Below are 27,505 nucleotides of genomic sequence, written 5' to 3'. Positions count from 1 at the left end.
TTTGACCTCGCCCTCAACACTCCACCTCTCTGACTGTCACCCTAGGGGAGTAGCGTCTTCCAGCAGGCTCTGCTCCTCCCATTGCTTTGTGCTCAATGGCAAGGTAAATGAGACCTCATTTTGGAAACTGGGGCCCAGAGCCACACATGCAGAGGATCTAGGATTCCAGTGCCTGGCTTGGCCCACGCTCTCCGCTCAGCTGCCCACATTGGCATCAGCGGGAGACAGGCACAGACTTCTGCCCGCACGTGCTGGTCTCACCATTGACCAAGACCCGCTCAACTACGGTGAGAAAAGCCTTGGTGCAGGGGTGGGGCATCAGAAAAGGAAAGCTCCCTGTTCACCCAAGTGGCCTTAGAGGGATGGAACCCAGCTCCTGGACACTAGCAAGGGGGACGTAGGTTTGCTTCCGTATCCTGGATTCAAGCAGTGCTTTCCTGGGCAGTGGCAGCTCCAGCCCTTTGCTGCTAATTTTCAGAGTTGGAGGCCAGGGAGGAAAACCCCAGCAGAACTGTCTGGCCTCCCTGCTGCTCCACGATCCCTCCCCTGGTATGTACCCTTGGCCCCGTAAATTCTACTGACTGCATCACTGTTGGGATTGGGAGTGGCTGTTTGGGATCTGCCCTGGGAAAGGCGTGGGTCTGTGGAGACTGGGTGGTCCACTTACTCCCAAGATGGTTGGCTGTCCCCGGAAAAAGAGCCCCTCTCTGCTGGATGGGCATTGCTCAGGGTCTCAGCCTGCCAGGGTGTCTCCTCTGGGCTCTGCCGTGGCACCCCTGGGGTTTCGGAAGGAGGCACCCTCACTGATTGCTGCTGCCCTGTCAGAGCTGGCTTCAGAAGGCAGGTGAACTGTGGGCTGGGCTGCCTCAAGTCTCCTGGAGGGAGCTGGAGCCTGAGTCTTGCTTTTGACATTTCAGACACCTGCAGCACACACAACCGGGATCCCAGGATGAGGAGGAACATTCGCAGGCAGATCCCCATTTCCTGGGTCTCAGTTTTCCCATCTGAAAAGTGAAGCTACGTCACCAGGAGGAGTGACTGGTAAAACATGGATTGTGTGTAATTCTTAGCAGCTAAAAGCAAAGGTCAGGATGTCCACAGAGAGCAACATGATGGATCTTAGACACAGGGCTGAGAGGGGGAAAAACAGAACCCAAATGAGACAAAACAATACCATATACACAAGTTAAATATGTGCACACTAACATCCTGTAACATGACATGCATTAAAACACGCTGAAGTTCTTACCTGGGGCTGGAAGGCTGTGGGGAATGGAAGTAAAAGGGAGTTAATGAGACAGAGGTAAGGGAAGAAGTTTGGACCTGGTGACAACCACTACAACCTCATGCTTACCAGCACGCATTTATAATTTGGTATGCCCAATCTCCGTTTCACTCTTGTGCAAACTGAGGACCAGAGAGGTTAAGTATCTTGCTTGGATCACACAGTTAATAAATAGTGGAGCTGGGATCTGAATCCAAGACAGCTGACTAGAAAACCTGGGTTTTTCCTGCTTTATGATGCATCTCCCCCTTGTCTCCCAGGCCATTCCCTTCCAGTCTGCCAGGCTAGTTAATAACACCACCAACTCCACAGCCTACACCTGTCTGTCTGGCTTGTTACCACTTACCTAGAGTCTTCACACATGGTCCTGTGCTTAATTACTAAGCCTCCTGTGTGACGAGGCCCGAGAGCAACCCTCCAGTTGGCTCAGGTCAGAGAGGCTATTAATAGTTGGGCCTGTATTGTATTGGAACCTATGGCTTCTGACTCTTGTCCAGTGTTCATCCCGCTGCCTCATGCTGCCTCCCCTAAGCAAAAGTAAGAGACATTAAAAGGAAAATAAAAAGTAACACAAAACCAAAAAACCAAAAACATGCCTCAAATTCCAAGTGAACTCAGGAATAGAGAGCTGGGAGGACCCTGGGATCCTAAGGCCTGAAGCTCTCGGCCTTCACCTGGTCAGGGGGCTCTCTGTCCAGCAGCCGGGACACGTCTTCACCTCTCCTGATGTCCCTCCTTCTCTGCCTTCCCGAGCACCTGCTCTGCCAATCGTACACTTGCTCCTGCAGCCCCCCCAATCGTAGAAGCCAATTCCTTGCAATGAGTCTTAGTCTATATGTCCCACTGATTCTGTTTCTCTGGGGGACACTAACTGATAAGAGCGTCCAGCACCTGGCAGGGGCCTGACCCACGGCGGGGGCAATCTGCTCCCGAACGGATGCAAGGCCATCAGACTGTGTGGAAGGAAGTAAGGAGGTGGGGAGGAAGTGATCACAGCCATCGGGTGGTGAGGGGCAGGCTAAGGGTTTTGGCCTGGGAAGAGCTAAGTCTCTGTGCAGAAGAAATGTCAGGGGCAGGGCAGCTCAGACACCCGCAGGCCTCCTCTCACACAGCTTCTCCTTTTGGCCATGCCCTGTATTCCAGATTAGGTCCCCCATCACATTCTCTCATAATGCCCCTCAATTTCCCTTTATGGTAGTTATACGTTCTCAGATGCGATCGTTGGATTAGTGCCTTCCTCCGCCACCACAGTCTGAGCTCTGAGAGGCTGGGGTTTGCTCATGGTGGTTTGCCCCTGGACGTAGCATTGTAGGGACTCAGTCTTTACCTGTGGAATGAATGAAGGAATAAATGAGTGCAATGCCGTCCTGCCTCCATGACCTGCCTTAAGGTCATGGAGATGGAGAAGGAAGAGGGTGTGACTTTGGGGTTTCTTTAAGGCTCCTGGGGTGGGGTTGGGATTAGAGTTTGCAGAATGATCTCATAGGCTAGGGGAGATGATAAATTTGGGAGCCAGGAACTCAGGGTGCTAGATGAGATAGGAGTTGCCCTTGTTCCTGCTCTGAGGCTCCTAGGAAAGCAGGTGGGGCAGGCTGGGGAAGGATGTCATGGGCAGTGCAGCGATAGCTCAAGACTGGGTTCTAGCCTCATGTCCATGAAAGGTCTGCCGGTGTCTTCAGTAAGCTTCTTCTGGGCCAAGTTTCTCCATCTGTTCCATGATGGGTTAGGTGAGATGATCCTCAAAGATTCTTCCAACACCAGAGTTCAACGAGATTAGGAAGTAGAATTCTAGATTCAAGGGCCACGGTAAACTTTTAATCTCAACTGCAGAATGCAAACCCTTCCACTTCCCTTCTGTAGAGTGCAGTGAAGAGATCGACTTTCTTTGTTTTCTAGACTTCAGTCCTTCAAGATCTAACTTTATGACTTTATTTTTTAATTTTTAAATTTTTATTTATTTATTTATTTTTATAGAGACAGAGTTTCACTCTTATTGCCCAGGCTGGAGTACAATGGCGAGATCTTGGCTCATTGCAACCTCTGTCTCCTGGGTTCAAGTGATTCTCCTGTCTTGGCCTCCCGAGTAGCTGGGATTACAGGCATGTGCCACCACGCCCGGCTAATTATTTTGTATTTTTAGTAGAGACGGGGTTTCACCATGTTGGCCAGGCTGGTCTGGAACTCCTGACCTCAGGTGATCCATGCACCTCTGCCTCCCAAAGTGCTGGGATTACAGGTGTGAGCCACCACGCCTGACCTAAGTTCATGACTCTAAAACATTCGTGTTTTGTGTCATTATTTGTTTAATATGTTTCCTTAAAAGGCCTCTTTTTTAAATCAATGATTTTTAGTATAGGTAGACTTATGCAAGCATCATTACAATTAATATTAGAACATTTTCGTCACTCCTTCAGAAAACCCCATATCCACTATCACCGTTTTAGCTTACATATGTATATTAGAGCACTTGATACCACTACCATAAACAGAAATTCAGTATCACTTGCCATAAATGGAAGGTACACATAAAAGTAAACCCAATGGGAACAAAACAGTGTTGTGGAATTCTGGCTCTATATGATTGCCTGCTGCACGCTGGGCTTGCTGTCTTGGTAAAAGGAAGGAAGAACAAGTATTAGGTGTTAAAGATACAGCTGTCCCAGGCCGGGCGTGGTGGCTCACGCCTGTAATCCCAGCACTTTGAGAGGCCGAGGCAGGTGGATCACCTGAGGTCAGGAGTTTGGGACCAGCCTGACCAATATGGTGCAACCCTGTCTCTACTAAAAATATAAAAATTAGCTGGGCGTGGTGGGGTGTGCCTGTAGTCCCAGCTACTTGGGAGGCTGAGACAGGAGAATCACTTGAACCAGGGAGGCGGAGGGTATAGTGAGCTGAGATCGTGCCACTGCACTCCAGTCCGGATAACAGAGCAAGACTCCATCTCAACAAAACAAAACAAAACCAAACAATCTGGGCTACCACATGTATCGAGCTGTCAACTGGGTAAGAAATTGCTTATCTGAGAGGACAGGGTTCCCAGGAGCTATGAGGGCTGACTTTGCTGTATAGACCATCGCACTAGTCTTTTGTATGTACAAATCTCATCTTCCCAGTGAAAGTGCAACTTCAGGAGAGCAGAGGCTATGCTCCAACCAAGTTTGGGCATTGTCAGGCAGTGGTCTTCAGTTTGCAGTCTGGGTCCAGATCCCAGCTCCGTCGGTGACTACCCATATGTCCGGGGAAACTTGCTGAACTTCTCTGATCCTGCATGAAATGGAGATGTTAATAGTAACAGCAGCTAGGTCACAGATTGATGGGAGGATTAAATGACATTGAGATTAAATAACATTTACTTGGCTCAGAGTCGGTGGCCCAGTAAAGATTCAAAGAGTGAGCTCTGCAAATACGTGGGGAAAGAGAGTCCGGGTGGAGGAAGGGCAAGGGTGATGGCTCAGAGGGAGGGGTGTCCCTGGGGTGCCTGTGGAACCTCAAGGAAGCCATGGTGGCTGGGGCAGAGCTAGCAAGAGGAAGGGAAGCAGTGGGTGAGACTATGGGGTTGGAGGGGAAAACTGTGTTTTATTTCACGTGTTTGTGATTTCTGGGGTTCGCCTCTATTTATGGAAAGATACTGATTTCCCGTATTTTGCTGCTACAAAGTGCCCCTTTAAAATAATATAGAAAAAAGAACCAGTGTGGAAAAAACCCAGAATACATTGCAGCTCACAAATCAGCAAAACTCCTGAAGACTATCCTCAGATGACCGAAATTTGGAAGATGAGGAAGGCAGGTCCCTCCCTCTCACATTATTTACTTAGCACAAGGAGGTTTGAAATTCCGAGGCTGAAGTTTTACTGGCAACCTCGATGTCACAACTGGGATCTTGAATTCTCCTGACCTCAGAGCTTTCAAGCCGGGAGACTCCTGGATCATGTCATCCTCCCACCCCCACTTTACAGATGGAGACACTGAGGCCCAGGGAGGCAAAAAGATTCATGCAGAGGGTCTTGTTCAGAGGGAAGAACTGTATACAGTTTCTATGGGATTCAGCTCCCAGCTGCCCTCATCCTAAATCCAGGGATTCAGATACACAGGCTCCCCCAGAGACCTCTTAGTAGGTTGAGGCAAGGGAAGTCCCTGCCTGTGCCGCTCTGGATACCTTCCTTCCTGGCTCCCCTTATATCCTCCTGTGCATCCACCATTGATCAGAGAAGGCAGACAAGGGAGGTCAGAGGGCATGGGGGGCACCTGGGGTCTGCAGGCCCAGGAGTTTGCTCTGGAGGCTGGCAGGGAGGGTGATGGGTCCTGGTTGTGCCCAGGTTCAGCTGAGGTAGCTCTGGTCAACCAAGTCAGGTGCTGAGATGTTCCTGGGGCCCCTGGGAGTTCCTCTAGTGCCTGAGTATATAGGACCATTGCTGCCTCGGCTACCACTCCCAGGCCAGGCAGTTCTAGCTGCAGCACTGTTAGCCCCTTGCCCATCACAGCTCCCTTGGGAACTGGTTTCTCTCCATGCCAGGGAGAAGGGGCCATGCGTGGGTTCTGAAGGTCTGGGGAGCCGGGGCCAAACCTCTTCACCTCTGATGCTGCTTGTGTTGTGTGTCCTGTTGAATCACACTCTGGTAGGATGGCGGGGGCTCCACCGGCAGGCCTGTGAGACGCAATGGTGTGTTCGGAACAAGGCATGCGTCGTCATTCTGCAAAAGAAAAGTCACCGTCCCTGCTGCTCACAGCTGTGGAGCGACTGGCTGCTTCCGAAACACTTCTCTGCTAGTTCACATCTGAAGACTCAAGTTCTCCATGAACATGGGGAAACTGAGGCTTGAGAGAGGAAGCGACTTCCAGAGACCAGCGTGTGACTCCCTCCACCCTCCTTGTTCTTGAAAAGGGAGAAGGGGAGGCCCACATGGGAGTCAGTGGATGGGGCCCTGGTTCCTGTCCCGCTACCAGTGTCCTGGTGACAAGGGGCAAGTCACTCACCCTGTTGGGCTTCCTGAGGGGGGCGGGGCCAGGTAATGACCCAAGTCCCTTCTAGCCAGGATACACTCTAGGGGCAGGTCTGATGCCAACAGTGTCCACCAGTGATTGCTGCCACGCCTCCATCCCCGATTCGTGATGAGGGTGGCACCAATTCAGTGTTGGAGAGCCTGTCCCTCGCACCGTCCTTACTGATGGGGAGGGCGCAGGGACCACTGGGAGACTAGCATGGCTGCGTACTGGCTTGAGACCATGGGAAGTCACTGAACTCTTTAAGCTTCATCTTCTCCTCTTTAAAATGGAAAAGCAGAACCTGCCTCCCAGAATGGCTGTGAGAGTCAAGGAGGTCTCAGCCAGCAGCACAGCCCGCAAAAGATGTCCGTGTCCTAACCTCTGGTCACATGGCGGAGAGGAATTAAGGTTGCAGATGGAATTAAGGTTTCCAGTCGGCCTTGAGATGGGGAGATTCTCTTGGATTATCTGTCTGGGCCCAGTATGATGACAAGGGTCTTTAAAGGTAGAAGAGGGAGACAGGGTTATTGGAGGATGTTGGGATGCTGGCTTTGAAGGTGGAAGAAGGGGCCCAAGCCAAGGAATGCAGGCAGCCTCTAGAAGCTGGAAAAGTCAAGGAAAGAGATTCTTTTCGATGCCCCGGAAGGGATGCAGTCCTGGCGACACACCTTGATTTGAGCCCTTGAGACTCATTTCAAACTGCTGACCTCCAGAACTGTAGGATAATATAGGTGTCATTTTAAGCCACCAAATTTGTGACAATTTACTACAACATCAATAGAAAATGAATACAGCCACCTGCAGCACTAGCATGGTGCCTGGAACACAGCAAAGTTCAATAAATAGGAACAATTACTGCTCATAGCTACAGCTAGGTGTGGGGCCTCAGTTTTCCCTATCCTTAAAAGTGGGGTTGGCCTCAGTGACTCAAGGCCGCCATCCGGCTTTCTGATGTCTTAATGAGAAGACTTCCTGTCAGGCAGCCAGGAATTCACAAAGACAACTTCTCTGCTTGATGTTAAATGAAACTCAGAGGCCATCAACTTACATATGCGTTACGTGAACACTCGGTGTGTGATGAGGTCACTAACACGAAAATCAGCATCCAATTTGCAGAATTATGGGGGATTTGGCACTTTCAAAAATAGTGTTCTACAGTTGAGATTGTAATATGATTTTTTTTCTTTAAAGAAATAAGCCTTGGAGATCACTTCTGGTCAGGGTCTTTATTTTTTATTTATTGATTTCTTTTATAAAATATCCTTACCCTGAACTGCTGAGGATCTTTGGGGTGAGGAGAGACTTGCCTTCTATTTGAAAATGTATCTAGCCCCAGTCAGCCATTCTGCCTGCCCCGTGGGTAGACGAGGGCGAGACTGTGGGTTAGACATAGCTCAGGCTGAGTCCTGGATTTCCTGATTGGCTGCTTCGCCTTGGGAAGTGATGTGACCTCTCTGAACCTCAGCTTGCTAGTCTGTAGTATGGGAATTTAAGTACCTCAAAGGGTTGTTGAGGGCTGGGCACGATGGCTCATGCCCGTAATCCCAGAACTTTGGGAGGCCAAGGCTGGCAGATCACTTGAGGTCAGGAGTTTGAGACCAGCCTGGCCAACATGGCAAAACCTCATCTATACTTTAAAAAATTACAAAAATTAGCCAGATGTGGTGGCACGTGCCTGTAGTCCCAGCTACTTGGGAGGCTGTGGTGGGAGAATTGCTTGAACCTGGGAGGGGGAGGTTGCAGTGGACTGAGATTGTGCCACTGTACTCCAGCCTGGGTGACAGAGTGAGACTCAGTCTCGAAAGAAAAAGGGTTGTTGAGAAGATAAAGTTAAATACAGCTATATTTATCTGTATATCTGCACGTCTATATCCATCCATACATCATCCATCCATCCATCATCCATCCATCCATCCATCCATCCATCCATCGATGGATGCATTGATTGATCCATCAATATAGTGCTTAACAGAGTCCCTGGAATTCTTTAAATGCTCAATCTTTGATGACTCTGTTTCTCACTTGTTTCCACCACAGCCAAACTGCACACACACTGTAGCTTCCCCAGGCCTTCTCTGTCCTGTCTCCAAGCCAGTGCTCGTGCTGTCGTTGCTTTGCTGAAAGTCCCTTTTCCATTTATGCCTGTGGGTCCGAACCCTGCCCAGTCACCACAGGCCTCTGTGATGCAATTACCCCAGGGCCTTCAGAGCTGGTAGCACAGTATCCTGTTGTTCTGGGCACCCATGGAGTTTCCTCTCAGGCAGCCTCACCTTCTTCTCCTTGGATTGGCCTCTTCTCTCACCCCCATGCCTTGGCTCCCCTACCGGACGATGGGCTGTCACTTAATGAATGCTCAGCAAAGTGAGGAATGAATGAAACATGCTCCTCTTGTAACCCCCACATTTCTTTCCTTTCTGAGCCCTCTGCTGCCTCATGCCCCCATTTTTTTTTGTCTTCCTGGGAAGACAAACCCTTGTCTTACCTTTGCAGATGGATGGTCCCCTCTCCAGGCTGTGACAGCTACGGGCACTGGCAGGAAGAGCTCCAGGACCGTGAAGCAGAGCAAGGCCAGCTCCAGCCTCTGGATGTGGACCTGAGAGGGGAGAGGGATGGAAGGCAGGGCGAGACCTTTCTGGGTGTCTGCACCCATTACATGGGCTTAGCCAGGCAGGGGTCAGATCCACAGCAGAAGGCAGTTGGGGCTTCAGCTCCCAGGTGTGTGTGGGGAGGGCGGGGTGGGTCTCTGTGGGATGGGGAGTGGGTCTATCTTGGTCACTGCCCTACACTCAATGCCTGGCACTTATAGGTCTTTGGTGAGCATTGCCCTAATGTTTGAGGGCTAGAGAATCTCATGGGTCCCTGGTAAGACTGAAAGTAGCCTTAGGGTCGTCTGATCCAAGCCTACTTGACAGATGGGGATACCTAGTCCCAGAGTGAGGGAGCATATTTTACAGCAGGGGAGGGGAAGAGCTGTGCAGCTGAGAGACATCTCCTAGTATCACATGCATTTGACGGGGAAGCATATGTATGTGTGTGTGTGTGCATGCACATGTGTGTCCGTGCATGCTCACACTTGTGTGGGATGTGCATGTGTATGCACGTGTGTGTATGTGCTGGGAGGAGATAAGGAATAGCAAACCACTATGGTCAGAACACTTGTGGATGGTGGCTCACGCCTGTAATCCCAGCACTTTGGGAAGCTGAGGTGGGAGGATCACTTGAGGTCAGGAGTTCGAGACCAGCCTGGCCAACATAGTGAAACCCCATCTCTACTAAAAATACAAAAATTAGCTGGGTGTGGTGGTGGACGCCTGTAATCCCAGCTACTCGGGAGGCTGAGGCAGAAGAATCGCTTGAATCAGGGAGATGGAGGTTATAGTGAGCTGAGATCGCACCACTGCTCTCCACCCTGTATGATAAGAGTGAGACTCTGTATAAATAAATAAATAAATAAATAATTAAAGAATTCTTGGCTCCTGACCCAGAGGCACCCAGCGGTCTGCCTTCTGCTTCAGAGGCGGCAGTGGCATGGTGAAAAGAGCACCAGGCTTGGAGTCCAAGACCCACTAACCTAGCCTTTCTGGACCTCAGTGTTCACTCCCAGAAGTTGAGGGTAACAAAGTGGTCTTGGCCAGCTTTGCAAGGCTGCTGGGAGGCTCCCGGATCACAGGGGCCACCAGGGACACCATGCTTAGAGCCCTGGCTGGGAAATCAGCAGTTTCAGGCTGTGGTCCTGGATTTGCGGCCAAGTTGCTGCTTGACCTCAGGCAGGCTCCTCCCCGTCTCTGGCCCCATTTCCCCATCTATAAAAGTGGACTTGGATTCAGTGATGCTGATCAGTGGGCAGCCCAGCACCCCCCTTTCCACCACACCTTGGGAGGGACAGAGATGGGTTGGCCAAGGGCACCTGGGCTCCAGGAGAGGCTTTCTGTGAGCTAGAAACCTCCTGTTGGCCAAACCCAAGGCAGCACCTTCACTGAAGTCAGAGGATGCTCTAGACCTGGGTACTCACCGTGGAGTTGGGGTACATTCTCCAGATCGGGGACTCAAATGGGCTCTCCAGAAAGAGATCCTTGGTGATGACGAAGAGGCCAGACAGTACACAAAAGAGGCTGACGAGGTTTGCCATGAGGCACAACATCTTCTATAGGTGAAAAATAAAGGTAACAGCTGTCCAAAGGGTGGAGACCTGGGGCTAGGTCCTCCCCTGATGCTTGCCAGTAGCTTCCTCTGTAGCCTCAGGAGAGACTCTGCCTGTCACTGGCCCCTCAGCCCCTCACACAGGAGCTGAGCCACTGACCACTGAGGAGGGCCCAGCTGGCCCTCGTCTTCTGTGGGACAAATTGGGAGAACCTGAAAGCTGCCTTCAGATCCAAGAGCTTTGCAATAAAGGATGCCCCATTGCCTTCTCCCGCTCAAAGCCAGCCCCAACCATCCTACATCAGCTGTGCCAAGTGTCAGGGATTCGACAAACAAGTGACCCCTCATCCAGCCCCTTCCCCACCAGAAAGGGCAGGAGGACCTCTGAAAGTGCTCTATCCTCACATATCCCAGTGCCAGCCCCTTTTCTCTGCCCACCCGCCATGGTCCCTGAAATGCCTGTATTCATCGTCCTCTCCAGTTAAGCATCATTCCAAGAGCCTCTTGCCAAGTGCAAACCTTCCTAGTGAGGAAAGACTATGCACGTGTGGAATCTGTAGCCTTTCATACTGGAATGGGTTTCTTTACAGTAAGAGTGTCCTTATGCACAGGTATACAAAGCAGGAGGCCTGTGGTTCTAAAAGGGGCTCAGCCCAGGAGGGTGAGGTCTGGGGAATGGGCACGTCTTTGTCAAGCGTCTCCTGCCTCTGCTGGGTAAACTGAACAACCATCGTTCTATTCTCTGTGCCCTCTGAGAAAGCAGGGAGCAACCACAGCCTAGCCAGGCCGAGGGACACAAATAGGGAAAGACCTGGCTCGGGCTTCGGGGGCAGAAGGAGGGGTGGTGGGAAGACCTGGGTGTGGGCTGTGATTTGCAGGGATGTTCCTTCCATCATCCATCCACCTCCACCCATCCAGTCTTGTGCTAGGTGTCTACTCTGTGCCTACTTGGGCCACCTTGGGCTACCAAGATGCTCAGACATATTCTCCCCACACAGAACTTAGTGTATGGCAGAGACAGGTAAGTCCACAGAGTGTGGGAGCACGGAAGGCAGCCATGGAGGTCAGAGAAGACCTCTGGCAGGACAAGACATACAGGTTGTCTTGAGTGGTCCGGAGTAAGTCAAACATGGGAGTCATGTGTGCAGGGGAGAGGGCAAGGTGTTTGGGCAGTGGCCAGCACAGGCAGAACAGGGAGAACCACAGTTCCATCTGCCTGGCTCTTAGAGAGGAGAAGTAGATGCAAATCCAGCTGGAGGCTAGGGCTTGCAGGCTATGTGGTGATTAATGTTAAAACTCAGGAGATTTGAGAGGAAGCAAAGTTATGTCCTAGACGGACGGGTCAGGGTGCCTGGGAGCCATTTCCTTCTCTGCCTCACTGCACTGGAAAGAGAGAAGCTTCAGATCGTGCTTCCTTTCCTCCCACAGCCAAATCTGTTGGCCTGTCTGCATCTGGACCCTTCTGCTTGGACATCCTCTGTTGTCCTGAAGGCAAGAGCCTGCTCTTAGCAAGTCCTGGAAAAGTACCGTCACAATCACCCCTACACACAGATGCCCTTAACAAAGTTCCCCCATGCTCGGATGGAAGAGAATGATCTCAGTGCACCCACTCACCAGGTAAGTTTTAGAAAAGTTCTTCATTGTTATCGCCAAGATCCCTGAAATGAGAAACTGCCGGACAGATTTGAAAGTCAAAGGAGAGAAGCCGGGGTTCCTCAAAACCCACACATTCCCACCCTACCCCTATTCTCCAAGAAAATCAACCCTTGGCAGCCAGTGGGGTGGAGAATACTATTCCTCCCGCAAAGTGAGCTCCTCTTGCCTGCCATGTGGCCCATCCCAGGCGCTGCCCCACCTCACGTCTTCCCATGTGCATAAACCACCATACCTGCTCCTGTCTCTACACCTTGGACAAAGCTGTGCCCTGCACTTAGAACTCCCTCTTAGCCCTTCCTGCTTCCCTCATTTTACAAACCCAAACCATCCCTCTGGGATCAGTGGCACTATCCCCTCTACCCCGACCCTTTCTCTTTTCCTGAATCTTGCAGTTTGGAGGATATCAGTTCTTGCTTCCAAGGTCTCTGGGAGCACCTCTGCAATCTTTCTTTCCAATGTTCACTGAGCACCTACTATGGGCTAGTCCCTGGGAGCACAGGGTGAATAAACACTGCATGTGTAGAAAGTTCTATCCCTGTGCAGTGAAAGCCCCATCCTGTGGGCAGTGGGCACAGGGGACTGATGTGAAAGGTGGATTGGGATACTTGCCCAAGACAGTGCCGTGGAGCTTGGACTTAGTGCATAGGCAGGACTCCACCTGGGAGTCAGGAATGGGGTGGGCTCTCTGGAGACCTGAAGGAATGTAGAGCTTCTGGGAAATGGTACATGCACTGGTCCAGTGTCATCTCCCATTCTGGCTGATGGCCTTGGGAGGACGGGAGCCACACCTTACACCCTGTGTGTTTTTGTAGCCCAACCCCAACAGGGCACCTGTAGCTGGATCCAGGGGCAGCCTGGCTGCTCAGAACGCCGGGGAAGAATGAAGCTGTCCCTGGGTCCTGCTCACCCTCCTCTTTGCCAAATGCACATATTCAATTATGGGAGAGTGGATAGCCTCCGAATGCTCTCTTGGGACTCAGAATTGACAGGGGCTTCCTGGAAGGAGCTATTTCCATGGTGACTGAGATAAGAGAAGCAGAGGTAGGAACACTGGAGAAAGGGCCTGGCTTCTGCCGCACTCCTGTTAGCTGTCTCTGTCCCATCTTGCATCCTGTCCCCAATGCCAGGGCCTCCTGCAGGCCTGCCTTGCAGACTCCCATACCCGGTCTGTGTTTTGCCTTCTACTCACAGAGGCAGCCCCCCAGAATGGATACCAAGACTTCAGCACCACCAGGTGAAGGCTCTTGACTGTAGAGGCCAGGTAGCCCCCAAAGACCAGGTGCAGCAGAGCGATGGTGATGTGGAAGGCCTGGGTAGGGAAGAAAGAATGGCTGGGGTGAGGGCATCGGTGGCTGGCTCTAATTGAGGCCACTGGTGCCCTGGACCTACTGGCTGTGCTGAGTCCCTTCCGTCCTCTTAGGGATCCCAGAGCCCAGGCTCTCTAAGAAGGACCACTCCCCAGGACTTCCTGCAGAAAGAGCTGAAGCTGCCAAGGGCCCCATGGGTGGGAGCTGTGTATCCTGGAGCTGGCAGCCTTCTCCTGCCATTCTCCCCAGGACGGGGCCCTGTCCGAACCTCACAAGGCAGTATAGGTGTGGGCAGATTCTCTCCAATCCTCAAGGCCTTTTCCAGCTCAGATGAATGTTCAGCAGGAAAGCTGGAGCCTTTCTCTTTTCCATGTCTCCTCTTGGTGTCCCCCAGCATCCTCCTCATATCCCCCTCTCCTCTTCCTCCCACTGCTGGGACCCTGGGAAGTGGATGCTCACCCCCAGCTCCTTGAGAAGGCTGCTCCTCTTCTGGGACTTCTCGTGCCGACGAGCCAGGAGCTTGGGCTGGGTCGTGCTCTGGGGTGGACTTGTCTGCCAGGGCTGGACTGGGCTGAGGACTTGCCGTGACGGGAGCCCCCTAGCACAACGGCTGGGAATAACTGTGGCTTCTGCTTTCATTGACGCTGGTTGGGGGTCCTGGCTGCAGGACAGGGAGAAAGGCCATCAGAACCCGTCTCATTTCTGAGGCTTGTGGCTGGGTGAGCCTCTGCCAATCACCTCTGCTTACAGGATTGGATCTTTCCAGAACTGTGATTGCCCTGTCCAGCAATCCCTGGTCTTGATTTGACCTGGAATAATCTGGCCCCTGAGGATGGGAGTAATTGCTGCTTACAGCCTTTCTGGGGTTGCAGAGACACAGTTCCTTTTGGGGCAGAAAAACAAGGACCAGGCAAACTTCACAACCAGTGGAAGACACAGCTCACCCAAAGTGGCCAGACTGCAGTTTGGAAGAGTTGGGAGGTGCGGGAGGTGCGGGTCGGTGGAGGGGCTTTGTAAACAGTCTCCATCCACTGGTCCAAGATGAGTGACTGAAGGCAGGTGGGAAATAATTGTCCTACCTCCTGTGGTAGTACCCATGTCTCCTGGAGAGAAGGGAAGAAAATGTCTTCCACCGAGGACTTTTTATGAGCCAACACTGAGCCAGGAAGTCCATAATTAGCGAAGCTAGCATTTACAAATACTTTCCCTGCTCCAGGCACTGAGATAAACCTTCTACATGCATTACCTGATTTTGTCCTCATTCCAACCCTATGAGGTAAATACTGTCCTCACTCTCATTTTGCAGGTGAGGCTCAGAAAGGTTAAGCCACTTGCCCATGGTCACACAGCCAATAAGTGACTTGGACTTGAAGCATGGCAGGCTGGCTCCAGAGCCTGGGGCTTAAGTCCTTCGTGCACTGTTGGCTCAACAATTGAAAATGAAGGTTCTGGATGTTCTCATGGGCATGAAAGGAGTTGGGAAAAAACTTAGAAGGGTGCTGGACACACCACCTGCAGACAGAGCCTGGTATTGTGTATACTGATGCCGTGGGATGCACGAGGGCTTGGGGGCTGCCTGGGGACTTGGTGAGAAAATCCAGTGTAGCCTTTCTGTCCCAGAAAGTGGAGAGCTGGGCAGGGAAGAAAGGGAGCTGGCTTGTGGGGACTGAGGTCAGAGATGGTTTCTCCATGGGGATGGGGCTAGTGAACAAATCCTTGAGAGAGAGTGGGCTGGTCTCAGACTCTCTCCTGGATGAATGAAAAGGGAGGGACATTCCTCTCACTTTTAAGTCTGACTTGTGGATCCAGGAAGTTCCGTTGAGTATCCACATTTTCCACAGGGGTGCAGGGAAAGAACCTCGGGAAGTTTGGAGGGACAAATAGCCCAGGTGACTATATCCTGGATTGGGTAGAGGGGAAAGGAAAGGACATCACCAAGAGCCAAAGAGCCAGATGGGGCCTCACAGTTGGGTGAGCACTGTTTGCCGGGCGCTGTGCCAGGCGGCAGTTTTGCCGGGCAACCTCCCTTAATACTCAGGAAGTCAGCACCACTGCATAGAAGAGGAAACCAAGGTTCAGAGAGGTTGCCTGCCTTGGCCATGGTCACCCAGTGAGGAAGTGCCTGGAATTGGAACCACGCGTGGCCTTACTCCATCACCAGTGCTCTGGGCCTGGGCTGCTGGGTGGGACCCCCCGATCAGTATCTCCATGGGCCTGCAGTGATAACCCCTAATTTAGTGGGGCGAGTGGGCAGAGGGTCTCCCTCTTTCCTGGGCTTCAGAAGCTGAGCTCATAGACACAGTGCTGCATGACTCTCTTCATGACTCTGCCCGGCTATGCTTGGGAACTGTCCCTCTCTCAGCTCCCAAGCCTTCAGGAGTCCTTCTGACACAGCTGGCTGGACTAAGGGATGTATCTGGTGGCAGAGGCCTGAACCAGATTAGCCACCGGCTTCACTTAGACTCTGCACACCTGGGAGGACAATCCCTGGACCCAGGCCTGGACTCCACTGCAAAGAACAGGAGAAGAGAGGCTCCTTAGTAGGGCTGCCTCAGATGGAACTGGTTGTCCACGGGGAGAGTGAGTGCCTGGGCACTGGAGCTGCACCCCCACCTAGACATTCACTTATGAGACCTGTGGCAGCAGGAATGGGTCAAATATCCACTAGGGTGTTGGATTCAAGAATCCAGAATAAGCTTTCTCAAAGTATATTCCATGGAACATTGGTCCTGATGGATCTGCAGTCCAAGGGTTCCATGGTCAAATAAGTTTGGGAAACCATGGATATCCTCTTCTCCCTTTTTCTCATATGAAAGGCGCTGAGCTTTTCTACAAGTGGCACACCCTGTCTTAGTATTAAGGGCATTTCCCAAACTTAATTGGCCATAGAATCTTTATTATCTATCTATTTATTTATTTATTTGTTATTTGTTATTTTTATTTTTGAGATGGAGTTTCACCCAGGCTGGAGGGCAGTGGTGTAATCTTGGCTCACCGCAATCTCCGCCTCCTGGGTTCAAGTGATTCTCCTGCCTCAGCCTCCCGAGTAACTGGGATTACAGGCGTGTGCCACCACATCCAGCTAATTTTGTATTTTTAATAGAGATGGGGTTTCTCCACGTTGGTCAGGCTGGTCTCAAACTCCCGACTGCAGGTGATCTGCCTGTCTCGGCCTCCCAAAGTGCTGGGATTACAGGCGTGAGCCACTGCACTCGGCTGGCCATAGAATCTTTTTTCTCATAGTCTGGTGGTTCTATGCAATTGGTATCTATGGGGTCTGCTTTTGGGCAAAGGGGCCTTGAAGGTTTGAATTTCTGGTCCTGGGCTCTGGTTTTTGGCCTTTTCTCCGCTTGTGATTTGCTCGTGTGCATATCACAGTGGGAATGGAAATTAAGTGATGGTCTCTAAGGTCCCTTCCAACTTTAATGTAATGCTTGTCTCACGGAATAGGGAGCTGCTACAAGGAATTTTATACAACCAGGAGAGGAAGGAGTTGCAGAGGGCAGACCTTAGTCATCATGGGGAAAAGTTTGTTCTGACTCTCTTGTCCGCTTTTTCAAGACAAAGCATGAACTCTGATTCCTTAGAACGCTTATTCCCTGCTGTCCTGGCCCACCTCCAGGACCTGTGCAGGGCTGCTAGGAGGTGACAGTGTGCTGACAGATGGGGGCAGGCAGCAGGCTGCTTGGGGGCATGGAGGGACTTTTTTAACCTTGCCCTGCCCCTCCAGCGCCCTCAGCCAGCTCAGGACCATGCTCTGCACGGGGCCACGCGATGCCTTGGTCCCGTACGTATTCTCGTTGTTCCTTCAGTTCTGGGAGGGGAGGTAGGACAGGGACAGAGCTGGGTAGGGCCCTCCAGAAGCCCCCAGCAGAGCAGCAGAGTGGGCCCGGCCATGAGCCCTGGACATTGTCGGCCAGAACGGGTGCCCTGTGCAAAGTCCTGGCTCTGCTCCCCGGAGCTTTGACCATGGGCAGGTTGTTTACATCTCAGCATCTGAGTCTTACCTCACCTTCTCATGGGGAGGGCCACTGCCAGTCCCTGTGGGGTAGGTGGTAGGGAGTAGCTGAAACAGTGCTTGCAACAGACAGGGCCTGGCATATAGCAATCAATGTCAGCCACGGTCGCCACTGGCCTGTTGTGTGTCTAGAATCCCACCAGCAAGCCTCCACCTTGTCCTCGTCGGGTTCTCGGTTAAGACACGATACACCCCGTCCCTGTCATCTGGGGTGGTGAGTTTATTGCCTCCATCCCCATCCTGCTTACAGAGGGAGAGAGCCATGAGAGCTCTGGGGCCCTGGGGTGGGGGCAGGGGGTCATGAGGGAAGAAAGGCGCTGAGTGTGTTGAGCTGGTGATCCGAGATCAAGCACTGTCATTCATGGATTTGTTCATGGAGTTTCTACACCGGACGCCGCAGGGACCGAGGCAGGAGTTAGATGTGTCCATGGGAGGTGAGCAGGCAGAGGAAACGTGGCACGAATAATGTGACCCTCATCAGACTGTGCAGTGGAGCCCTAGAGGACAGAGAGAGCTTCTCAGGGTGTGTATATGTGTGTGTGTGTGCGCGTGCGTGCGTGTGCGCGTGCATGTGTGTGCATGTGTGTGCATGCATGTTAAGGACAGAAAGGCAGAAACTGAGAGGTGCTGAGTGACAGGCAGGCTGGTGTTGGGGAGTGGGGTCCCTTCGAGGATCAGTATTTCAGTGAATGCCAGTTAGAAAACCTCCTATGACCGTACTGAACCAGCCTCCTCAGTGAATGCCAGTTAGAAAACCACCTATGACCGTACTGAACCAGCCTCCTCCGGGTGCTTCCAGACAGTGTGCCTGGTGTAAACAGAGTTCACCCCCAAGCAGCTGGAAGACCTGCAGGAAACAGAGGCCTCCGTCCAAGGAGGGGGTCAAGAATCTGGATTCTAGTCCTGGCCCTTTGTGGCCCTCGATAAGTCCCTTCTCCTCTCTGGGCCTCTGTTTTCTTGAACTAGTCCCTCTGTGTGTATGCATTTCCAGACTGCAAGAGAAGTGTCTGGGGCTCTTCTAGCTCTAAGGGTCAGTGACTGGCAGCAGGATGGGGCTCCCCGGGGGAGAGGCCGATGGTGTCCGCTACTTCCTAGATCCACTCTGCTGGGAGGACCACCCATTCTCCAGCTGCTATAATTGTTTGTTGCTAAAGGCTCACATCCGCTCTCTTCTGGGAGTTTAAATTACACCGCCCCAACCTGACAGCCAACAACTGACTGGCTAAGGGTATAAGAGGCCGGTCCCCTGGCTTTAAAGTGGGACCAGGTCCGTACACCTGAGCAACCCCCCAACTCCACATGGAGACACAAAATCACTCCCCTCTGTTCCTGCCATGGGGGGGACCACTCACCCCAGGGCCTGGGACCGCAGCTCTGAGCTTTCAGCTGTGCTTTGCCCTCTGGCGCTGCCGGAGCTCCCCAGAGACAACGCTGGGAAATCAGCACATCTTTACAACATTAGACTTTGGATCTTCTCCATCCTGGACCCACCCCCTGCTTCATGCCCCAGTTGCACGGCAGCTGTCAAAGTCTTTCCTCCTCCCCCAAGCCCCGGCGGGTGAAAATCTTAGTGCCGTTCTTTGTGTCTCACCTCGACAGTTGCAAATATCCTTTGGCAAGGGAAATGTTGATGATTTCATCTGTTTTCAGAGCAGGACAGACGGAGTGAAGGTGGTTGTAATCTCCTTAGATCCTGAGGGTAGAGTAAGAAGTTGAACCTTTTGAAAGAATTCTTTTAATTTTGGAAAATTTCAAGCACTCACAAAAGTAGAGAGAATGGTCCCGTGACCCCCGGTGCCCATCCCCAATCTAGAGCCACCATCAGCAGCTCTTGGCCAATCTTATTCTCCCCCAAAAGTAAGCAAAACTCAGACATCTTCCCATTTTATTTATAAGCATTTTCATATTTATCTCTAAAAGATACGGACTCCTTAAAAAAAAACTGTGACCACATGATCAGAACAAAAAAATTAAAACTGAGTCCTGGTACTCACCGAGGCCTATTTACGCTCAGAGTTTAACCCTGCAGCCCCACAGAGCTCTGCTGAACATTTGAAAACTAGTCTTTTAAAGGGCTGGGCTGTGGCTCATGCCTGCAATCCCAGCTCTTTGGGAGACCAAAGTGGGAGGATCACTTGAGCCCAGGAGCTCAAGACCAGCCTGGGCAACATAGCGAGACCTCATCTCTACAAAAATCAAAAAATTCGAAAATGAGCCAGGTGTCTCGGTCCATGTCTATAGTCCCAGCTGCTTGGGAGGCTGAGGTGGGAGCATCTCTTGAGTCCAGTGAGCTGTGGTCACACCACTGCGCCTCAGTCTGGGTGATGCTGTGTGACCCTGTCTCAAAAAGGAAAAAAAGAAACTACTTTTGTAGAGCAGTGACCCCCAACCTTTCTGGCACCAAGGACCCGTTTCGTGCAAGACAATTTGTCCATGGGCCGGGATGGGGGTGGGGGATGGTTTTGGGATGAAATTAGTTCACCTCAGATCTCAGGCATTCAATTCTCATGAGTGCACCGCCTAGATCCCTCACATGTGCAATTCACAATAGGGTCCGCTCCGCTATGCGAATCCACTGCTGCGGCTGATCTGACAGGAGGCGGAGCTCAGGCGGCAGGTAATGCTCACCTGCTGCCCCTCACCTTCTGCTGTCAGGCCCGGTTCCTAACAGGCCACAGACTGGTATAGGTCCATGGCCTGGGGGTTGGGGACCTCTGTTGTGGGGCACAAGTTTAACCGTAGGAGTCAGAAAAACCTGTTCTTATCTAGTTTTTGTACTTACTGAGTATCAAATCACTAGTCAGAGCTCCAATTTCTGATCATCTCACAAATGTCTTGTTACTTTTGATTTGTTCCAATCAGGATCCAGGATCCAGGCATGGTCCACAAATCGCATCGGGCAGAACCAGTTGCCACATCTTGTGCCCTGATCTTTCCGTGAGCACAGTGCCGCTCTGGGAAGTGTGCAGGTCTCCCATGAGCCTGTTCTGGTGGAGGAGGTGTGGAGTGGGCTCCAGTGAGCCCCAGATCCAGAGACCCCCAGATCTCGTGACCCCAGATCCCACAACCCCCAGATCCAGTTACTCCCAGATCCAGTGACCCCCAGATCCAGTGACCCCCAGATCCCATGACCCCCAGATCCAGTTACTCCCAGATCCAGTGACCCCCAGATCCAGTGACCCCCAGATCCAGTGACCAGCATATCCTGTGACACCCATATCCAGTGACCCCCAGATCCCATGACCCCCAGATCCAGTGACCCTCAGATCCAGCAACCCCTAGATCCCACAACTCCCCGATCCAGTGACCCCCAGATCCAACAACCCCCAGATTCAGTGACCCCCAGATCCTTGGGCTCTTCCTTTTCCATCTGGCTTCTCTCTCCACATTGCTATGCTGAGGGTGGACAGGAAAGTGGGAGGCAGAGCCAAGTGGCTATGCAGATCGTCCCTGATGCTGGGACTTACTGACTTGGACTTGCTGAGCACAGCATAGCACTTCAGAGCTGACTCTGCATCTGGGATGCCTGAGTTCCAATCTTGATTCTGCCACTTAATAGTTGTGTGACCTTGGGCAAGTTATTTGACCTCAGTGGAGCTCAGTTTTTCCCCTCTGTGAAATGGGCATAATAATACTCATAAACTTACTGGAGGGTTAAATGAGTTAGAATATGTTAAATGCTTAAAAGCAGTGCTTCACATGTGTCAGTGGCCGTGCCTAATTATTTTAGTTGCTGTGTGCTTTCAGGGTCGCTCGTGCTCAGCTGTCATGCATGTTCCACGTGGTATAGACTTCAATGTCACACACACAATCAGGCGAGAGGCCACTCGCCCCTCTCGGACCTGCTGGACTATGCAGACATCCCCTGAGGGTGAGGGGCCAGGCTGAGCAGCAGCTGGTAGCTTTGAGAAAGACCCGTTTCTTCTGAAGGCACTCACCTGCCCACTGTAATGTTGAGACACGTGAGGCCAATAATCACTGTCATTGGTTGCCTTGCACCCATTCATCACTCACGACTTTAGCTTCTCAGACATGGGGTGAGTGTTTTCCCAGGACCAGTGCTTTTTTGCTGAGTTTAAGAAGACAGCCCCGATACCCTTGTTCGTTAACTGACCCATTAATTGATAGAACAGCTAATGAGCACTTACTCGGGCCAGGCACTGTGCGACATGCTGGGGATTCAGGAGTGGGCAAAAGGCTGCCCCTGGCCTCGAGGAGCTTGGATTTGTGGTAGTCAGAACAACGGCACCTCAACAATGTCCACATCCCTAGAATCTGTGAATATGTTACCTTGCAGATGTGATTAAGTCAAAGTTGTTGGTAGGGAGAGATTACTCAGTGCACCCAATGTATTCCCAAGTGGGAAGCAAGAGGGTCAGAGTTAGTGGGAGAGCTTGGCAGGTGGAGGCCAAGGTCCCAAGCCAAGCAAGGCAGGTGGCCTCTAGAAGCTGGAAAAGGCAAGGAAATAGGATCTCCCTGGAGCCTCCAGAAGGAACTCAGCCCTGCTGACACCTGGATTTTAGGACCTCTGACCTCAGAACTGTCTAATCATAAGTCAGTGTTACGTTAAGCCACTAAGTTCATGGTAATTTGTTACAACAGCACTAGGGAATGAATATGAAGTCCATTGAATAAGATGAACAGGGAGACACGTAACTGTGCTGTGGATGGGTGAGTGATGTGATACTGAGATGTGGGTGTGGTGAGAGCCTGGAGGAGGTCCCCTAATCTAGAAGGGGTTGGGGAGATGAGGCCAGATAAGGCTTCTTGGAGGAAGTGGTATCTAAATGAAGGTCTGAAGTGGGGTTGGGAGCTAAACAGGACAAATAGGAGGGTGGGAAGCAGGCAGAGAGCAGCCTTCCAGGCAGATGGAGCTCACAGAGGCTCCGGATGTCTCTGGATCAAGTGTAAGAGCAGGGTGAGGAGGGATGGGGCGGGAGAGGTGAGCTGCTCATCTCCAGGGCTTTGTAAGCGTTGCTAAAGCATTTGGACTTTAGCCCAAGGGTAAAGGAGAGCCTGAATAAGTTTAGGCAGAACAGTAACATGATGACTTTGTACTTTAGGAAAATCCCTCTGGCTGTCATCTAGTCAAGAGATGCATGGGGCAGGCTCAGAGCTGGGGACGTGGCAGGAGGCTGACGCCGGATGCAGGTGAGGGGTGGCGTGGTTCAAAGGAGGAGGATGAGGACAGTGGACTCAGTTGAGAAACCAGAGCAAGGAGAATCAGTGGAGGATGATTCTGTGTGACTTAGAGAGGGTGGAAACCAAGAATGATGCTTGGGTTCAGTCTTGGGTGGCCCAAAGTCTATACGGGCATCAATTGACATCAGGAACACAGGAGGGGAAATGGCTTGAGTTGGAAGAGAAGATGTAAATTCCTTTTTGGTGAGACAAGGAAGTAGATGCTAAGGCTGTCTCAGTAAAAGAGATCTGGGTGGAAGATAGTGATTTGAAAACTGTCAGGATGGTGGTAGATGGCAAATGTGAGCTCTGTGAAAACGGGGCTCTTGGTTAATGTCTGGTGTCTCTAGAGCTTACACAGCACACACCCAATCAGCACTTGCTGAATAAAAGATTAAATGAACCCGAAGTGGTGGATGAGATCATGTAAATAGTACATAGTGTACATGGAGGAAAGTCTATGGGTAGGCAATATTTAAGAAATGGAGAGAGCTATTATTAAAACAAGGATTTTTAAAAGTCCATTGATTTTGGTGATGAGGTCAATGCAATAACCTTAGAGAGAGTGATTTCAATGGGTTGAATGGCAGTGAGGAAAATAAAGGAGAGGAGAAGAATTAACCTGCAGCTGAAGGGTTTTAGGGGGTATAGATAGGGCTTTTTAATCTGGAAGAGAATTAAATACATTGAATTTGCATTTTCAAAATTACAAATTTAAATAAGCAGAACTGTAACTGAGGCAGACAAATTCTAAGGCGGTCCCAGTAACCCTTCCCTTTGAGTGTGGGTAGCACTTGTGATTTGCTTCTAACCAGTAGCCTATTGCAAAGGTGATGGGATGGCACTTCCATAATTATGTTGTTATATAAGTCTTCATCCTGCTAGCCAACTTGCTATAGGGATTGCTCCCCAGCTGGTTTCAAAGAAGTAAACGTCCATGTTATGAGGCTCCCTTGGCAAGGAGCTTAGCACAGCCTCTAGGGGCTGAGGGTAATGACGCTCAGAAAGAAGTTATGGCCCTCAGTCCCAGAGTTTCAAGGAAATGAATTCTGCCATCAACCTAAGTGAGCTTGGAAGTGGATTCTTCACCAGTTGAGTCTCCAGATAAGAGTGCAGCCCAGCCACCATCTTTTTTTTTTTTTTTTTTCTGAGACGGAGTCGGCTCTGTCGCCCAGGCTGGAGTGCAGTGGCCGGATCTCAGCTCACTGCAAGCTCCGCCTCCCGGGTTTACGCCATTCTCCTGCCTCAGCCTCCCGAGTAGCTGGGACTACAGGCGCCCACCACGTCGCCTGGCTAGTTTTTTGTATTTTTTTTAGTAGAGACAGGGTTTCAACCTGTTGGCCAGGATGGTCTCGATCTCCTGACCTCGTGATCCACCCATCTCGGCCTCCCAAAGTGCTGGGATTACAGGCTTGAGCCACCGCGCCCAGCCCCAGCCATCATCTTGAGTGCAGCTTTGTGAAGCCCTAACCAGAGGACCTGGCCAAGATGCACCTGGATCTGACCACAGACACTGTGAGGTAATATATATGTGTGTGGCTTTAAGTCATTAAGTGTGTGGTCATTTATTGTGCAGAAATAGATAGCTAATATAGTAACTTTTCAATTTATTTTTTTCCACTTAAAAAAAATGGAGGCAATAACATACAGTAAAGTGCATAGGTGTGTCCAATTTGGTTAATTTTTATCTATGTATACATTCATGCAGCCATAACTCAGATCAAGATATGGAGATCTGTACTGCCCCAGGAGATGACCTCACACTCCCCTCCCCTGCTGCTCCCAAGGGTCAACAACTGTGCTGACTTCTACTACCATTAGTTTATCTAAACGTTCTTGAAATTCCTATCAGGGGAATAATGCAGGATGTGCCCTTTTGTATCTGTCTTCTTTCACATCAACATTTATCCATGGGTTAGATGTATTGGTAGTTTGTTCTTTTTATTTATTTCTTTTTAATGAATATAGAACAGTTTATTTACCTCTATGGTTGATGGACATTTGAGCTGTTTCAAGTTTTTGCCTATGATGAATAAAGCTGTCATCAAAATCTCCTGTACATGTCTTATAATGAAAAATGTCTCATTTCTGTTGGGTCTATATCCAGGAATAAAATTGTTGGGTTATACTGAATGTGTACGTTTGGCTTTAGTAGATATTGCCAAACATTTTTTTCCAAAGTGGTTGTGTCAATTTTTACTCCCACCAGCAATGTATAAGAAGATTAGCTTCCCAAGCTACTCAACACTTCTATAGTCAGTCTTTTAAATTTTAGCCATTCTGGTGTATTGTGATATCTCATTGTATTTTTAATTTGTATTTCTCTAAGGACTAATGATGTTGAGCACATTTATTGGCCATTTCTTATTTAATTTAATTTATTTATTTTTGAGACGTTGTCTTGCTCTGTCACCCAGGCTGGAGTGCAGTGGCTCGATCTCAGCTCATTGCAAGCTCTGCCTCCCGGGTTCACGCCATTCTCCTGTCTCAGCCTCCCGGGTAGCTGGGACTACAGGCGCCCACCACCACGCCTGGCTAATTTTTTGTATTTTTAGTAGAGACGGCGTTTCACTGCGTTAGCCAGGATGGTCTCAATCTCCTGACCTTGTGATCCGCCCATCTTGGCCTCCCAAAGTGCTGGGATTACAGGTGTGAGCCACTGCGCCCAGCCATTTATTGGCCATTTCTATATCCTGTTTTGTGAAATGTCTGCTCAAGTTCTTTGCCCGTTTTAAATTGAGCTCTCCATCTTTTATGTATTTATTTAATTTTATTTATTTATTTTTTTTGAGACAGAGGCTCAATCTGTTGCCCAGGCTGGAGCACAGTTGCACAATCTCAACTCCCTACAGCCTCTGTCCCCCTAGGTTCAAGTGATTCTCTTGCCTCAGCCTCCCAAGTAGCTGGGATTACAGGTGCACGCCACCACACTCAGTTAATTTTTGTATTTTTAATAGAGACGAGGTTTCACCATGTTGGCTAGGCTGGTCTTGAACTCCTGACCTCAGGTGATCCAGCCACCTTGGCCTCCCAAAGTGCTGGGATTACAGGCATGAGCCACTGTGTCTGGCCTACTTATTATTTTTAGGAGTTATTTATATGTTCTGCACATGAGACCTATGTCAGATATGATGTATTTCAAAATTTTCTCCCAGTATATGTTTTGCATTTTCACACTTATAATGTGATTTTTGATAAACAGACTCTTAATTTTTAATAAACTCCAATTTCTTTTATGGTTTTTATGTCTTTTATGATTAGTGTTTTTTGCATTTCTGGTTTAGTAAATCTTTGCTTATCCCCAAATCATATTTTCCTATGTTTTCTCTTAGAAGCTTGCTTTGTTATAAAATTTAGGTCTGTGACTCAGCCTGAATTAATTTTTATGTGAGGTAGGAATTAAGGTCCATTTTTTTCTATGCCAATTTCTAATTGCTTCAGCACTACTGATTAAAAAGAATGTCATTTATCCACTTAATTATGAGTGCCTTTGTCATAGATAAAAGGACTGTATGTGAGGGTCTGTTTCTGAGCTCTCTATTTTATTTCACTGGTCTTTTGTCTATTTTTGTGCTAAAACTATGCTGCCTAATTATTCTTATGTGGTAAATCTTGAAATCAGATTGTTTAAATCCTTCAACTTTGTCTTTAAGGTTTCTTGTATTTTTTAAGATCCTCTGAATTTCCATATGAATTTTATAATTAAATTGTCAGTTTCCCCAAAAGAAACTGCTAAAATTTTGAAGAATCATATTGAATTTATAGATAAATTTTGGAGATCAATGCCATTTTAACAAACTTGAGCGTCTCAGTTCATGAACATGGGATATAGTTTCATTGACTTAGATCTTTGCTAATTTCTCTTAGTAACGTTTTGTAGTTCTCCGCGTTCTTTTTCACAGAAATTATATCTCTACCTCCCATTTACTCCCAGTAGTGGTAGAAAACTTAATTTTGCCAATTCAGGATAACTCAGTCACTTCCAATGACTTCCAGTTCATAAGCCCTCAGTCCTCATCTGTCCTTGCTGGCCTCTGCTGAGGTGTATTTTGTCCTTGCTGGTCTCTCAGTGGTGGCCACTGTCCCCGCTCTTATCTGCTGCTCATATTTGTTATAAAGCTATAGTTTCACATAATCCACATTGCACATCTGGCCACTGGCCAGCTCAGGAAACACATGGAGCTTTCTCATGCTTGGACTCATATACTACGTGGGAATGCAGGACTATTGTGTCATCAGGCACAGTCCCCGGCCATCTTTATGTGCGGCTCCATGCTGTCTGGACATGGGACATCTCTAGGGACCTTGTAGTCTTTAATTCCTCTTAATGGACCTGTGGTTTTTGGCCTACACACTTCCTGAGGGATTTGGTCAGCAGAGGAGGGAGGGCAGCAACCCCAGCTTGGGGCTAACCTCTCTCTTTTTCTCCCTGTCTCTCCCACAACTCCTCCCCTCGGTTCTGAAATGTCTCTAGTCTCCTGTATATGGCAAGAAAACTGGTCCTAAATCTTCAAGTACATTTCCTCCAACTCTGTACTTAATGATCTTCAAATCGAAGCTCTAAATCCTTGATTCTCCTTTCTTGATTGTAAAAGCCAAAGCTTGTTGTACCCCTTATCCCCACTCTGCACTGGCATGATCCTGAGTGAATGCCCCCTTGAATGGCACCGCCCTTGCCCCACCCTCGCTCCAGTGTTGTGGTCATAGCACTGAGCCACCTCGTGGATCACCCTTCCTTTGGGAAGACTTCACAGAAGGGGCAACATTTAAATAGGGTCTTAAATGAGAAGTGGGAGTTTGTTGGGTGAAGACGAAGTGAGTGTGTTGAGGAATGCAGCCCTGCCTTAGTTTTTGGGATGAAGAAACAGAAGGAAGGAGGAAAAGGGATTGGTGGGAAGCACTTAGGTTTGTACTAAGGGGAGACCAAGTGGTGAG

General features: G+C 50.0%; 1 protein-coding gene across 1 annotated transcript; it reads right to left on the bottom strand.

Moving 5' to 3' along the window:
* Window positions 1-4,161: 4,161 nt before the first annotated feature.
* On the bottom strand, window positions 4,162-14,173 carry MS4A10 (membrane spanning 4-domains A10). The gene is made up of 7 exons (XM_017948336.3): window positions 13,831-14,173; window positions 13,254-13,373; window positions 12,023-12,079; window positions 10,281-10,412; window positions 8,751-8,861; window positions 5,858-5,976; window positions 4,162-4,549 (listed from the first exon to the last, which is right to left on the bottom strand). Exons 1-7 carry the CDS (start codon window positions 14,008-14,010, stop codon window positions 4,468-4,470), a joined length of 801 nt encoding a protein of 266 aa, XP_017803825.2. The 5' UTR covers window positions 14,011-14,173; the 3' UTR covers window positions 4,162-4,467.
* Window positions 14,174-27,505: the final 13,332 nt, after the last annotated feature.

This window comes from Papio anubis, chromosome 12 (genome assembly GCF_008728515.1).
Source record: "Papio anubis isolate 15944 chromosome 12, Panubis1.0, whole genome shotgun sequence".
Taxonomy (NCBI): domain Eukaryota; kingdom Metazoa; phylum Chordata; class Mammalia; order Primates; family Cercopithecidae; genus Papio; species Papio anubis.
The sequence above is the reverse complement of the archived record's forward strand: the minus strand, read 5'-3'. Positions and strand labels throughout refer to the sequence as shown.

What these genes read in the sequence shown, in the direction of transcription:
- MS4A10 (XM_017948336.3), bottom strand. Translation starts at nt 14,010, where the DNA reads ATGAAAGCAGAAGCCACAGTTATTCCCAGCCGTTGTGCTAGGGGGCTC. An exon ending in GGGACCATCCATCTGCAAAG is followed by an intron (nt 5,977 to 8,750) that starts GTAAGACAAGGG and finishes TTTCTTTTGCAG; the next exon opens with AATGACGACGCATGCCTTGT. An exon ending in CAACACAAGCAGCATCAGAG is followed by an intron (nt 4,550 to 5,857) that starts GTGAAGAGGTTT and finishes CATTTCATGCAG; the next exon opens with GATCAGAGAAGTTCAGCAAG.